The sequence below is a fragment of the Diplotaxodon limnothrissa genome, linkage group LG5, assembly GCF_057381915.1.
Source record: "Diplotaxodon limnothrissa isolate DT_005_m linkage group LG5, D_limnothrissa_male_GT1.1, whole genome shotgun sequence".
NCBI lineage: Eukaryota > Metazoa > Chordata > Actinopteri > Cichliformes > Cichlidae > Diplotaxodon > Diplotaxodon limnothrissa.
The window spans coordinates 2,309,392-2,324,896 of record NC_140600.1 but is presented as its reverse complement, the minus strand read 5'-3'; the positions used below and the strand labels follow the sequence as shown (position 1 = coordinate 2,324,896).

The window sequence follows — 15,505 nt, the reverse complement described above, 5'->3', positions numbered from 1 at the left end:
AGCTAACAGCTAATAAAATAAGTACACACTCAACCAACTAGTTTCATATATGCATACATTTTCATCTAAGTTCTTCTTTCATCAGTTGCTAAATGATACCGTGAACTATGAACAGCTGTTTAATAACTTTTTTGTAGATGACATAAAATTTCATAAAAATGCTATTATTAAACATGTATGAGCGTATTACGCCATTAATTATCCATGTTTATAAATTACATACCAGCGAGTTAACTATTCATTAATGCTTTACTAAAGCTTTTAAGTGTATAGTCATTATAAAGTGTCACCATGAGGAGTAAATCATGTACCTTCCAAAATACACTTTGTCATTTTTACTGTTTTTCTAAGCAAAGACAATTTTTATTTGATGTCTTTTTCTCCTTTTTCCGGGTTATTTACAGAAGCCAGGGATGGATGTAGCTGACAGTTATGTGACATTTGTCCGTCATTCCCAGGACATGCTGCGGGAGAAGGTCAATGAGGAGGTGTATGTAGAGCGAATATTTGATGTAAGTAAGCTACAGCATTGCCTCTTTTCTCCAAATCAAAGAGTAACACCAAAGTTTCATTTACTTCATTTGCGCTTAATGTGCAGCTGTCAGGTAAATATTTAGTTTCACATCATTGCAAGTGAAAAGAGAACAGTAAATGTTCGCAAGTATTAAGGTTTGCTTGTTTTTTTTTAAAGGGTTTTTTTTTAAATTAATGTATAGTTGGAGGTGAGTTAAACAAACCAAACACACAGCACTTTAAGCTACTGCAGTTCTTACATTCAGTGTAACAGAGATTCCAAATAACAAACGTAGGCAACGAGATTGGCTGTTTGTTATTTGTTACTGCTGGACAAGAACAAATGCTAACAACTGCAAGCAGATAACTCCAGGAGGATCCAAGGCCTGCACAAAAGTGTACAAAAAAAAAGTTCGCTCTTTCTGCATGTGATATACACAATGAGTGAGTTGATATATTTACAAAAAGTGCCATGTAAAGATCATGTAACAGGCACAAAGCCTGACATGACTAAGGCCTCTTCGCAAGAAGTACACAGAGTTATTATAGAGATTTGGAGGCCAAGGATAGAACAGGAATGCTGCTGGAACCCAAAATGTCCAGATGTTGGGAGGAAAACATACAGCAGCTGATATTTCAATATGAAGCTCACAAACTCAGCAATGCGCAGAGGGACATTCAGAGACTGTAAGAAAGTGGAAAGGTCACAGTGTCTTATTAAAACAGTACACAGGTTTTTTTTTAATAAAAAGACAAAAAAAAAAATAAGCAAACAAGCAAAACTGGCAGTTACTAATGTTTTGTAAACTCTGAAGAGTACACAGAGCTCAGGGCTTTTGTTAACAGGTGATACAAATTCCCATAGTCAACACTCTACTCCATAGCTTAGAGTGCATTGACGTATATTTCAATTACTGCCTCACAGGAGAGGAGAGAAGCCAAATGCAAGACATTGACATTGACACCCAGGTTTGTGAATGTGATAACTCAGGGATGAGGCAATGTAGGAGTTTGAAATTGATACCTCAGTGCATCTATTAAAAATCTCGGAAGGTCTCATTGACCTCAACCGTAAGGTCAAAGGTCAATGAGATTCATGAGAGCCAAAGTTTTCTGAAAATCTTGTGAATGCGCTAATTTGAGAATGAGGGGAAGTAGATTTTTGAATTGATGCCATAGGTGTTTCTATGGCAAGCCGAGGGGTAGCACTGGCAGCGGACAGTACTAGTTTAAAAACCTCTGGTTAACTTTCATGCATTACAGTTAAATTAAAGTGCATTAAGACAAACCTTAAAAATTTACAGTAGTGTTCAAGAGTCTTGAGCCATCTAACCTCTATTTGTATTTTGATAGAAAAATGAAATATAGGTACAGTGATTTACTGAAATGTTCAAACATACGTGGAAATACAGTTTATAAAACACTGTAAAGGCAGAGTTTGTATTCTGTTTGAAAGTCGATCTTTGGTATGACCAAGTTTACTCTTCAACACCATCTGAACTCTGTCCAAGCCCACTTGTAATTTCTGTAACTACTCCTCAAGAAAGGTTCTTCATGCTTCGTGAAGGACATTTCAAAGTTGCTCTTAGATGTTGGCTGCCCTCTGTTATGTTTGTTTGTCATCAAGATGATCACACACGGCTTCAGTAATGATTTGGTCCAAGCTCTTAGGAGGTGAATCTATGACAGATAATGTTCCATTATGTGTTTTTCTATCCAGGTATGCTTTCACTGCATTGATATTTTGATTGGGGTCATTGTTATTCTGAAAAATGAAGTTGCTGCTATCCATCCATTCTCTTCCACTTATTCAATTCAAGGTTGCTGAGGAGCTCAAGCCTATCCCAACTACCATAAACAGGCCATAATATTAGACAGGTCACCAGGCTGTCCCAGGGCTAACATAGAGAAAGAGACAACTTTGTCCTGTCTCCCTCCCCTCACCCAAACTGGTCAATGAGCTTTGTAAGGTTTCTTCCTGTTAAAAGGGAGTTTTTCCTTCCCACTATCGCCAAAGTGCTTGTTCATAGAGGGTCATCTGATTGCTGGAGTAATTCTGTATTCTTTTGGGGTATTTACCTTACAATATAAAGCACCTTTATAGGGACTGTTGTTGTGATTTGGCGCTATATATATAAAATTGAATTGAATTGTTAACCCCTTCAGACTTGTTGCTGATTTCAAGTCCAGTTCTTGTGTAGTCTGGCATGCTTCAGCCTTTTCTGATGATTCTGTTCCTTAAGATTGGCTTCTGGACAGCCGTCCTTCCAATGAGACCAAATCTAATGAGAAACAGGACATGGATTAACTGATGGGTCATTTGCATCACTGTGTGAGGTCTGGATTTTTTTCTGTATTTCCCCATTGTTAATGTGCTCTAAATAGTTTTTCACAGCTGTCAATTCTTCTTTTGCTCTCAACTTATTTAACTGCTGGGATGTTTCACTCGTGTTTGAAGCTTTCTGAAAAATGTGGCTAATCACAGTTAGATTTGAAGAGCTTTTCCCCTTAATAAACTTCTTTGTTTAGTGTCACAATTTGTTTGATGATTTGAAAACTATCCCAAAAAGTTTCATAGCACTTTAGGTGTCATATTTGATGACTTTTCTTGGCAGAGTTTAATTTAATGGCCTGGCTTCCTTTCTTATTAAACATACACTTCCAGTCACTGTGACCAAATAGTTCAGTCTTTGTTCCATTAGACCACAATAGAAAAGATTTCCATCTGGGCAACTACAAATTTCTGTTGAGTTTAAATGTATTGCGATACTGCGATACCTGCTTCTAATAAAACATATATTTACACATATTCTTAAACTCTCTAAATATAGTAGTCAGGTGTTATATATATTAGTCAATAAAGAAAAAACAGGTTTTCTCAGTGTTCATAGTTTTACTGTATGAGATAATAACACCAGGAAAAAGGGAAAAACATTCATTTGGTGAGTAAAAGAGACATACGGCTGCTTTCCAAGTCAAAGTTTTTTATAAAACACAAAGAGAAAGAAGTAACATGTATTTACAAGAATGTACAGTGAAAAATATAATATAAAAACAAACATGCATCGCCTTCAAAAATTCGAAGATACTTCAAATAAATTGTCGTTTGAATAAAAAAAAAGGATAAAAGGTAAATGGGTGCAAATAACTTTGTTGTTTGCAAAACTGGTGCATATGATTTTAAAATTGACAATTTATATTTGCATTTAAAGTTATATATAACTTTTTCTACTCAGATTTTATGTTTTTTGTCTGATTTTAGATCAATTGCGTTAATACAGTAGTCAAAATTAAAACATAACTGTAAATTCAGACACGTGAGGTTGTGCTGAAAAGAATGAGACCAAGCAAGGCAAAGTAAACAGTTTTTAAAGGTAAACTGTGGAGGAAACATCAAAAGTAGTTAAAAAATGGCCATTATACCCTAGACCCCAGAGGGTTAAACATTTTTTTAAAGTAACGCAATAGTTACTTTTCAAGTAATTAATTACTTTTAGAATCTTGTAACTCAGTTACTAACTGAGTTACTTTTTTGAAGAAGTAACTAGTAGCTATAATTAATTACTTTTTCAAAGTAACTTGCCCAACACTGGTCATAAATTGTATAGGTACACTGCACAGTCACTCGCCTAACCTACTGATAGAATTTCATTTAAAAACAAACTTTTGGGTTTTGTCTATGTCACAAATATTTCAATCCAGTGGAATATAACTTTATTTATATAAGTGTCATATCACAATAATAATTGTCTCTAGGTGCTTTGTATTGTGAAGGAAAGACCGTGCATTAATAGAGAAAAATTTACATCCTGTTAGAAAAATTAAGGAGGACCGACGTAAAAAAAAGTTAAGTCGAGAGAGATGCTGAGATTTTTCACTTTATCCAACTTCATCAAACAAAAAGATTTTTATACTCTTGTTTGTCAGAGGTAGAAAATGTTAAAAGGAACTATTCCTGTGAACACGATTCCTCTGTGTGAAGATGACGAAGCTACCAAAAGGCTGCCGCTGTACACTGTGCCCGGCCAAAGCACCGCCCAATTATAGTTTGGAACCACAGATAATGAAGTAACAGGATGATGTTTGATACATGTGCACAGTTAAAGACTTACACACTGTCCTTTCCATCTTTCCATCAATTGTTTGACTGTCTACATTATTACAGTTCACTTGATAATTACTATTAACTTCACTTAATGACTTGTTGCAGTCCTGAATTTGAGATATGAACATATCCTGCGCCTAACCATTTGTGAAATGGCCACGGGCCAGGAGTGCAGTCTTTTGTTGTGGGGTCATGTGGATCTGTTTTATTGGTTGCTGACAGTTTAGTTAAATACTGATCCTGGTTCCTTGATATGTTTTTTGCTTACAAACCTTACATGCCTGCTTACAAACAAAGGCTAAAGCAGCAACCACCAATCAGGAGTGAGGTCGCTCGCTGGACGGACCAATCAGTGGCCGTGCTGCAGGACGCACTGGATGACGCAGACATGTTTCGGCGCAGCTCTGATGACATCAACATGTTTACGGAAGCGGTTGAGGGATTTATCGGGAAACTAGCGGACGACACAGCAGAAGGAACTATCATCCGAACGTTTCCCAACCAGAAGCCGTGGGTGGATAAAAACATCCGCGACGCTCTGAGATCACGCACCGCTGCCTACAATGAAGGGCTCGTCTCCGGTAATATGGACCTATACAAGGCTGCGTCCTACAACGTGCGCAGCGCGGTCAGAAAGGCAAAGTGGAGATAAGGGGAAAACTAGAGTCACAGCTCATAGTGCGACTCTAGGAGCCTGTGGAAAGGACTGCGGACTATAACGGACTATAAACGACCAGCTTCTTCAATGATGAATGCCGACACTTCACTGGCTGATGAGCTGAACACGTTTTATGCTCGCTGCGACGCCACAGCAATTAAAACAACAAACGGCTGCGCGCGCTCGGAGTGCACCAGTGAAGAAAATGCATTCATCATCACAGAGCATGCCGTGAGGAACACCTTCAGGAGGGTGAACACCAGGAAGACAGCAGGACCAGATGCAATCCCTGGCCGGGTCCTTAGAGCCTGCGCTGATCAACTAGCACCGGTGTTCACAGAGATCTTCAACCTCTCCCTGGCCCAAGCTGTGGTTCCCACGTGCTTCAAACGGTCCATTATTGTCCCTGTTCCAAAGAAACAACAGCCCGCTTGCCACAATGACTACCGTCCAGTAGCACTGACTTCAATTGTGATGAAGTGTTTTGAAAGGCTGATGAGAGATCACATCACTTCTTCACTTCCTGCTACCATCGACTCACTTCAGTTTGCTTACCGGACTAATCGTTCCACAGACGATGCCATATCTCACCTGCTCCACACATCCCTGAGTCACCTGGACACTGGCAGAGGGAATTATGTTAGGATGCTGTTCGTGGACTACAGTTCAGCATTCAACACAATAATTCCCTCTAAGCACCAAGTTGAAGGATCTAGGACTCAGCTCATCACTGTGTCAGTGGATCCTCAACTTCATCACAGACAGACCCCAATCAGTGAGGGTGGGAAAACAAGTCTCCCCCTCCATCTCACTCAGCACTGGAGTGCCTCAGGGCTGTGTTTTAAGCCCCCTGCTGTACTCACTGTACACTTATGACTGTGTAGCCACATCCGACACCACCTCCATTCTCAAGTTTGCTGACGACACTGCTGTTGTGGGCCTGATCTCCGACAACATCGAGACGGCCTACCTGGAGGAGATTAGGAACCTGGAGACCTGGTGCCAGGAGAATAACCTCCTCCTAAACATCAGCAAGACTAAGGAGCTGATCGTGGACTTCACTACAAAGCAGGCGAGGAATTATGAGCCCCTGGTCATCAGTAACACACCAGTGGAGAGAGTGGACAGTTTCCGATACCTGGGTGTCCACATCACTCAGGACCTGTCATAGTCCTGTCACATCAACTCCCTGGTTAAGAAAGCCCGTCAGCGTCTCTTCTTCCTCAGAAGACTTAGAGACTTCCATCTGCCACTGAAGGTGCTCAAGAACTTCTACTCCTGCACCATCGAGAGCGTCCTGATGGCAAACATCTGCACCTGGTTTGGGAACAGCACCAAGCAGGACAGACGAGATCTGCAAAGGGTGGTGCGCTCGGCAGAACGCATCATTCAATCAGAGCTCCCTGACCTGCTGTCCATCTACACCAAGCGTTTATTTATTTTTTTAACAGCGCATTGTGTTCTGCGTCCTGATTGGCTGTAGACTGTAGATTGTCAGTCAATCTCGTGCCGTGTCTCCTGTACAGTACAGGATGCGTTGAGCTTGTCAAATTTACATAAATTGCTAGCAGTGTGACTCTGAAGTGCTGTACTACCGTACTTTCTGGACAATAGAGCGCACCTGTATATAAGCCGCATCCGCTCTATTTTTAAAAAATTTTAAAAAAAAGATATACAAGCCGCACCCAGCTATAAGCCGCAGATATCTATGACGAAAAAATAGATATTTACTGCATGTACAGAACAATCTTGTAGTGCAAATGTACAAGTATGTACCTGAACAGATTCTTTCCGAACAATGCCTTTTAACACGGCAGCAACTTTGCTGATTAAAACGTAACAGAACCAAGAGAAAATAACCGCTATTTATTTACCTCCATTTTTCCTGTATTTGAAACCACATGTCACTTTAATCATCTTCGCTGAAACCCATGAAGTCGTCTTCTTCAGTGTCGGAGTTGAACAGGCTCAGAAGCGCTTCATCACATCTGTCTCCATCAGTCTCGCTCTCCGTGTCACTGTCATCCTCCGGTGAAGTTGGCTCTGAAGGTGCGCCGCTCTCTTCGCCCAGCAGTCCAGCCTTTCGGAACCCATTGGTGATGGTGGATTCTTTCACAGCACTCCACGCTGTTAGGATCCACTGACAGACATCAGAAAAGGATGCTTTTCGCATGCGGCCAGTTTTTGTGAATGACTTTTCACCGCTTGTCATCCAAGTCTCCCACTCAACCCGTAGTGCAGCTTTAAATGCCCGATTTACACTGATGTCAAGTGGCTGCAAAAACTTTGTTGTACCTCCAGGAATCACAGCTGGAATGGAGTTTGTTTTCTTGATCGCTGCTTTCACAGAATCTGTGATGTGGGCCCTCATGCTATCCAAAACAAGCAGTGCTTTTTTCCGGTGAAAAAATCCTCCCGGGCGCTTCCCATAGCACTCCGTTAACCATTCCTTCATTAGACCTTCTATCATCCACCCTTTGGTGTTAACTTTGACCACTATGCCTTTCGGGAGTTGTTCTTTCGGCATAGTTATGCGCTTAAAAATCACCATTGGTTGAAGTTTTTGTCCGGATGCCGTGCATGCCAGAACGCAGGTGAAGTGCGTCCTCTCATGGCCTGTTGTTTTCAACAACACGGATGATGCACCTGTCTTGTTAACGGTCCTGGTCAGAGGCAGATCAAATGTTAAAGGTACTTCATCCATATTGATTATGTCGTCTGGTCCGATGGAGTTTTCTTGTATCTTTTTTTCAACGAATTTGTGGAAGTTTTCAACTTTTTCCTGATAGTCAGGGGGGAGTTGCTGACAGAGAGTGGTCCGTGCCCTGACGGACAGGTTTTTACGTTTCATAAATCTGAAACACCATGACGGCCCACCTTTGAAATCTTTAATATTCATTTCGCGGGCGATTGTTTTGGCTTTCAGTCGGATCTGTACAGTGGATACACCTCGGCCACCTGCTCTCAGTGTCTTCACCCATTCCTCCAGGACATTTTCAAGTTCAGGCCACCTGCTTTTATGTCCTCTGAAAGCTTTTCTCGACTTTTGGCATTGCATGAGCTCTTCCCGCTGCCGCCTCCAACGTCTCACCATAGACTCATTGACGCTAAGCTTGCGTGCAGCAGCGCGGTTTCCCTCCTGGATAGCAAGATCGATGGCCTTCAACTTAAAACTTGCATCATACGAACTTCTTCGTGTGGTTTCCATGATGAAGGGGCGAGGATTTGAAAATAATTACCAGTTGGTAATTTGTTGTGCGTGTTCTATCTGCTAAAGAAAAAGTAGTGTATTCTTCTTTGCATTGATTTTTCATCTATCTTGTTTTTTATTCTAATTCTGGTTAGAGTCCCCCTAGTGGTGGAAGAAAAATCCACAGAATAGCCGCACCTTTGTATAAGCCTCATGGCTCAAAACCTAGGGAAAAAGTAGCGGCTTATGGTCCAGAAAGTACGGTATATGTTTGTACGTTTTCTCCCTAACAAACAACAATGTCGACGAATCATTTTGCACCGTCAAAGGCAACCGCGTGTGCCTTTGGTTTCATTCTATAATACTGGGCTTATTTTTCTATAAAGGTTTGAACTTTGAGAGTTTAAACAAGAGAGAAAAATGTGAAAATGTCTGAGAAAAGTGTATAAAGTGTGTAGTGACGGGTTTTACAGCCTTTAAACATCTATAATAATTGTAAAAAATAAAGTTGGCTACTTCACGGGTTTCACCTATCACCTTTCACACGACGGACCACTGTATATGCTAACTAACAACAGATACAGATATCGAATACATATAGAAAATAAGAAATATATGATATTATGAGCTGACGAAATATAACTGGGACATGATGTGCAAAATGCTTTCACTGAATCCAGTGTGCAAAGTTTTTATAGCCAGAGTAAATAAGTGTGTTATTGCAACATGTTAACTGAGCAGTGATCTGAGGGGCCGTTGTTGTAGTCTGACAGCCCAGGGAAAGAAACTATTCTTATGCCGTGAGGTGTTGGTTCTGATGGACCGCAGCCAGGGGGAGGTGTCACAAACAGTTTGTGTCCAGTGTGAGGGGTCCCCAGCAATATTCCTTGCCTGCCTCAGTGTCCTGCAGTTGTACAGGTCTTGTAGGGAAGGCAGATTGTAGCCAATCACCTTCTTAGACACACTGCAGTCTGTGTACCAGATGGTAATGGAGGAGGTGAGGATTGATTAATTGATGGAGGAGTAAAACTGCACCATCATTGACTTTGACAGGTTGTATTTTTTCAGCTGGTGCAGGAAGGACATTCTCTGCTATGCCTTGTTTATGAGAGAGCTGATGTTAAGCTCCCACTTTAGGTCCTGGGAGGTGCTGATTCCATGAAGAAGAAGGCCTTCACTGTCTCCACTGGGCAGGCATACAGGAAGATGGGATCTGGGGAGGCTGGTTTCAACCTGAAGTCCACTATCATCTCTCTGTTATGGCAGCATTGAGCTCCAGATTGCTGGCACTGCATCAGGTCACAAGACTGTCAGTCTCGCTCCTATAGGCCGACTCATCTCCACCTGCACCTGTGGTGTCATCTGCAAGCTTCAGTTTGACGGACTGGTGTCTGGAGGTGCGGCTTTTAAGTGTACATGGAGAAATGCGGAGGAGAAAGTACACAGCCTTTCTGATTCAATATCACTTATAGGTGAACTGGAAGCTAATAGAGCTGTTTAAGAACATGACTAAGGGATGGATCCACTCGAAAAGGAAAGTTTAAAACCTAATCTTAAAAGTAGAGAGTGTCTGTTTCCATAATCTAAACTGAGAGCACAAGGGCCTGAAAATTCTCCTTGCTGGGTTATCTCTAAACTGGATCACAGAACAAGAATCTTAGTCAAGCATGCCCATTTCTTTATTGTGTCCTGATATGTACAGTTGGCCCTACCTGCCTGTAGCATTGTGTTAAATCAAAGCCTTTAGGTTTATTCCTTCTTCTGTGATCTCTCTGTCTGTATGTCCTCACACAGGCTGACAGAAAGATGTCTGGCGCTAGATGTTTGCTGTTTGTTTCTACAGCTTGATCTGTTACTTTGCCATGCATCCTGTTCTCCTCCACAAGAGCATTTCTAATGGAATTTGTCTCAGGCAGTCTCCTCTGTTGTCAGTCTGTATCAGTTCTCCCTGCAGCATTACAAGGGCCAGTGAAGGTGTCTGTAGCTGCTGCCTACAGCTCTGTTGTGCTTTTCTTGTCACTCAGTCTTTAAAAAAATCAACAACAAAACCCCCCAAAACAAAACCCTGTTTTCTCTCTGTTAGCTTTGTGCAATAATGCAGTGCATACACCACACTTAGAAAGGTTCCTTGTGTCAAATAAATAAATAAATGGAAAATCACTGGCACGTTCTTCAAAAGGTGGTTGGTTCCAAAATTTAAGCCGCTGACATTAATTGTTGTAAAACTGTTGTAGGAAATTTGCTACTATTTTGAAACATGAGCCACCATCAGCCAGAGTTACAGTCCACCACATCAAAGGGCCTGCTGTGTGTGCACGTGAGTGCTGGGGTAGGGGTTGTCATCTTGAATTAACATGGATGGATTCTCTTTAGTCTTTACTTTGTTATGCAACCCCAATTCGGTTGAACAGATTCAAGTACAGACTGTACGTCTAAAAATAAATATTTTCTGGAGTTCCACAGAATTATATCCTTGGGCCTATATTTTCCACATATACACTGGGCCACCTACACATGAGACCAAGGGTCAGCAACCTTGGGCACGCGTGCCCCAGCTGGCACGCGAAGAGTTAACTGATGGCACAAGCATAGCTGGACGGGCCGATGATTTTTTTCAGCACCACGGAAAAACACGGATACATCCGTAGAATTCACAATGTGTTTTCGGGACTTTCAGGTGTTTAGACCAATGTTTTCTTTTCTGATCAAACCAGAAAGGTTTGTCAGCTGGATTTGTCTCGCATTAACTGGCTCGACACAGAGGACATCGAAATGCAGCTGATTGAACTGAAAAGCTCGACTCTGTGGGGTCAAAGTTTGCAGAACTACAGACGCAGCTGGAATCCACAGCTGTGCGTGTTCATGGAGCTGCATGTTCACCTGCTGGACGTCACTACCTGACAGGTTTAACGGTCTTCAGAACATTGCAGAGGCCTTATTGACAGTGTTTGGCTCCACACGTCTGTGTGAGCAGGTTTTCTCTCACATGAGTCCTCAGGTAGCCTCTGAATGCTGGACACTGGGAGACCTGTGTCTCTGAGTGGGAGACCAGAGATCACATTAACATGTGTGTCTCTGTATCAACAAACATGTCATATTGGCCCAGTTTATTTTTCTTATCATTGTTGTGAGGAGGCCATAAATAGCATTTGTATTTTCTGTTGTACAGTTCATTTGCTGTTATGGATAAAAAGTCTTTTTTTTTGTTTCCAAACAGCTGATAAGTATTCGCTGACAGCTGCCAACATCTGCGAACAAATATAATCCTATAAAGTTGTTCTATATAGTGTGTAACTGTTAATATAGAGCGTTATTACATTTATTGCTAATGCAGTCATATGGCACATTGGCTTCTGAGGAAATTTTAGATGCACTCGTCATCATGCCGACCCCTGCATTAGACCTATAGACGGTACCTATTTCCCAGATTTATTACCATGTTGAAAGTTCTCCAAATGCATTTTGCTCTTTTGTTAATTATTTCATTTAATTCTGGTTTTAGTTTTCTCTGGTGCTACAATGCCTTACCACAATAACATATAATTAACATTCTAATGACCTGTTCTTTATAAGTCACCTTGGGCAATACACTGCCAACTTTGTCATTTTATGTTAAGGGAATTAGACCCATAGATGTGGGCTATATCACAAACCAAACACTTTTATGCAACAACCCATTTCACATACAGACTTTAGAGAATATGAAAAGCATTGTTGTGGTGTGTTGTGTGCCTTTACTTTGCACTAAACTTACAGCTTTTCCAAAATATGATTAATTATTTTTCCAAAGGTCTTCATGCTGCAGATACAATATAAAGTATTTTGTTCAGCTTTAAGCTCTGCAGTCTCTAACTCACACTATAAAAAGGCTCCTAGAGTTGCTGGATTTTTTAAGGTATTATGAGATTGTATTTATATGTATGAGGGAGAAATTAATTTGGCTCCTTGCAACCTTTCTACCCTCCCTGGTTCTTGAAAGACTGGCTGAAGAGGCATAGATTAAAACAGATGTGCTGAAATAATACTGGAGTAGGACTTAGTTTGGCGCCGCCTGGGGATCATTGATTAAAAAAAAACATGTCTTTAGCTTGAGACAAATCCAGTCCTGCAATGATACCCCACAGCTTTGTGGACTATGACACTCCCTGTACCCAGTCCAGGCACGAGGCGAGCAGGAAAATAAAGATAGAGTTGTTGAGCCACCGAATCTTTAGCCAACCCCAAGGTTGGAGTTGCAGATACTGGGATTACATGGGTCAATTATACACTTAATCTGCCTTTGCTCACAGGGGATTAGGAGCACGGCTCATTGATTGATTTGAAGCATTTCCGCTGACCTTGGGTAGTTGTCAGATTCACAAGTATGGTGAAATTGCACTCCTCTACGACCAAAGATAAAGAGCTTTTTAATCGCTGCTGCTTCTGCCGTCTCTGTTTACCAACTGCCGGAGGGCTGAAGTAAAGTGGAGTGAGGGCACGGGTCAAACTGAGCCATCTCTGGTCATGAGCTGCCAGGCTAAGTGAACAATTTAATCAACACCATGCAATCTTAACTGCTGTCCTTATCTGACTGGCTGAAAGTTTTATTTGAAGTACTGTGGTGAAAAAACTGAAAGTGTTTATCTATTATTTATTCTGATCTCAGCAAATATAATTCAGTTTTATTTATATAGCGTCAAATCACAAACACCTCAAAGCTCTTTATGTTGTAAGGAGAACACCCCACAATAATGGGCACTGCATATCAACAGAGCTAACGTTTTTAGAATTGCGTCTTTCAAATCCACTTTTTTACTTCTCATAGAGAAAGATCAGTTGTCCTCACCCCGTCCACAACAACATGACTGCGATGCTGCACTGATCCTCTCGTTGTTTTTTATGCTACCGAGTAATCTGTTGTTTAAATGACACTAAAAGGATTACACAAGCAAACAGGGAGTCATGGTTACAGTCATATCAGTAATATTAACCATAATCATAATCATAATAATGATATTATTATTATTGTTATTAATATTGTTGTTATTCTTGTTATCATCATTATAATAATAATAATAATAATAATAATAATTATTATTATTATTATTATTATTATTATTGTTGTTGTTGTTGTTGTTGTTACGAAGAACGAAGGACAGCCAGGCAGAATATGTTACACTGACTGTGTTTTTTCATAACATGCTCTGAAAGGTTTCACTTCTGTTTAATGAAGTCTGTAAGCAGCTTAGAGTTCTCAATAATTACTGGGAGAGAGAGCATTTTGTTTCCCTGCTTGGTTTCTTTTTGGCCTAAATCCTCTGTGAGCATACCCAGCTCCATGGTGTTGGGAGGAAACGGCTAAGGATGCTAAAGCCACGATCATCCCGAGAGGAGGGAAATACAAGTTTAATGGAGACTTCTCTTTTGTCGGGTCCTGCTGGTTTATTGATGATGACCAACAGGGTCAATTGATTGAGGACACGCATGTCATCTCTCAGGTCTCTATCACTCTTTCACAGCCCCTTTTCCTTCTGCTTTGTTATAAAGGGAGGTACGGTGGCATTTGTTTGATTAACTTGTCTGACAAAAGTGACAGCTGCTCATGTGTGTATGTGGATGAGTGGCCCAGCGCCGCTCCCTCTTTGTACATCTGTCAGAGCCTGAGCAGGGTGAGCAGGGTGAAAAGAGACAAATTGGACCCAAAAAGAAGGCCATTCACCTTCCCCAGACCCCCCTCCAGTGTTCCACCCCTCTATCCCATTCAGGTGCTCGGCAGGACCCTCAAGTGCTTGCTGGCTTATTCCATTTTCACTCCCCTCATAGAGTTCTCTGAGCCCACAAGTGTTTTAGCCCTCTTTTTTCTTCCCTCAATCCTCCCCTAAGCGGCTCTTTGTAAGTAGAATGGCTCACTTTTCTCAGGGCCTGAAGCTGCCGGGTTTTTTTCTTTTTTATTGTCTGCCACAGAGCTTTTCTGACGCTCTTTGTATGTTTACTCAATGACTGGTCGCTGACCGTAATTCCAACTGTTTAGTTCCTCACAACATGGCCCCTCAACCCATTTCACCCACCACCCCAAATATACACCAATCCCTTCTCCAAGCCACCGTGTTTTTATAATGCTGCGCCGTATTTTCTCTCTTATCTGCTGAATTGCAGGTAGAAGGAGATGCATTTAGCTGTTCTTCTTAACTTTTTAACCAGCTCTCTTCATGAAGCGCCCACTGTGCTCTTTTTATGGCTGTCCCAGCTATGACTATGGTCAATGGTCAGCTGCAATTTGTGCCATACCCAAACATGAGCTGTGGCTCACGGAGTTTATGTAAAAAGCTCATTTTTTATACTAAAGGTGATGTTTGTATTTGTGCACCAATAGCCTAATCACAGAAAAATGGTTCACATTCTCCAAACGCCTGCTTTACATTAGCAGCAACTTTTCTAACTCTATAGAAGACCCTTGGCTCCAAAATCATTGGCCACATACAAACTGTTCCCATAATGTTTATTGCTTGTGTTACTTCATAGCAGGACATTTGGGGGAATATATCACTGTTTACGAAAAATAGGAAATTAAATCTGTGAAAATTAATTTGACCTTTTAGAATGTTTGGATACCTTTGCAGTCAAAACATTTTGATTGGGAGTTCCCCAGCTCTGGGGGGTCCCCTGTTGTACTAATTCATAAAATAATTGATCACTGGACTGAAGACATCAGAAAGTTGTTTTTATCATCATTGCTAAATTGTGAAAGTAGCTTTCCATTAGTATCCACATTCGTCATCGGAATATCAGGTTTTAAATCATTGAGCAATATCTAAAGAAATAGACTCACATCAGTGATTTCTGGAATTCCATGTTGTACAAGAACATCCTTAATTCTGTGAAAGGTTTTACATGTTCGCTGAGGGTCAAGCTTGGCCGTGCAGGGTGGGCAGAGGGGAGGTGCTCTGACCTACTGTCTGAGTTACTATGGTAATTGAGTGTCGTCATCAATGGACCCTCACTGCTGAGCTAGTGAGCCGGACTAGAATAGACCAGCAGTGGGCTCTGGAAAGCAGAGCAG

The 15,505-nt window shown here is 41.2% G+C and overlaps 1 protein-coding gene across 4 annotated transcripts in view; it reads left to right on the top strand.

Moving 5' to 3' along the window:
• Positions 1–15,505, top strand: part of LOC146631433 (calcium-dependent secretion activator 1-like) — a 342,226-nt gene that overhangs the window by 306,628 nt on the left and 20,093 nt on the right. For all 4 annotated transcript variants that reach the window (XM_085352951.1, XM_085352948.1, XM_085352949.1 and 1 more), the window contains one exon: positions 405–512. In XM_085352951.1, the coding sequence (XP_085209077.1) occupies positions 405–512 (108 nt within the window). The remainder of the gene's footprint in view (positions 1–404; positions 513–15,505) is intronic.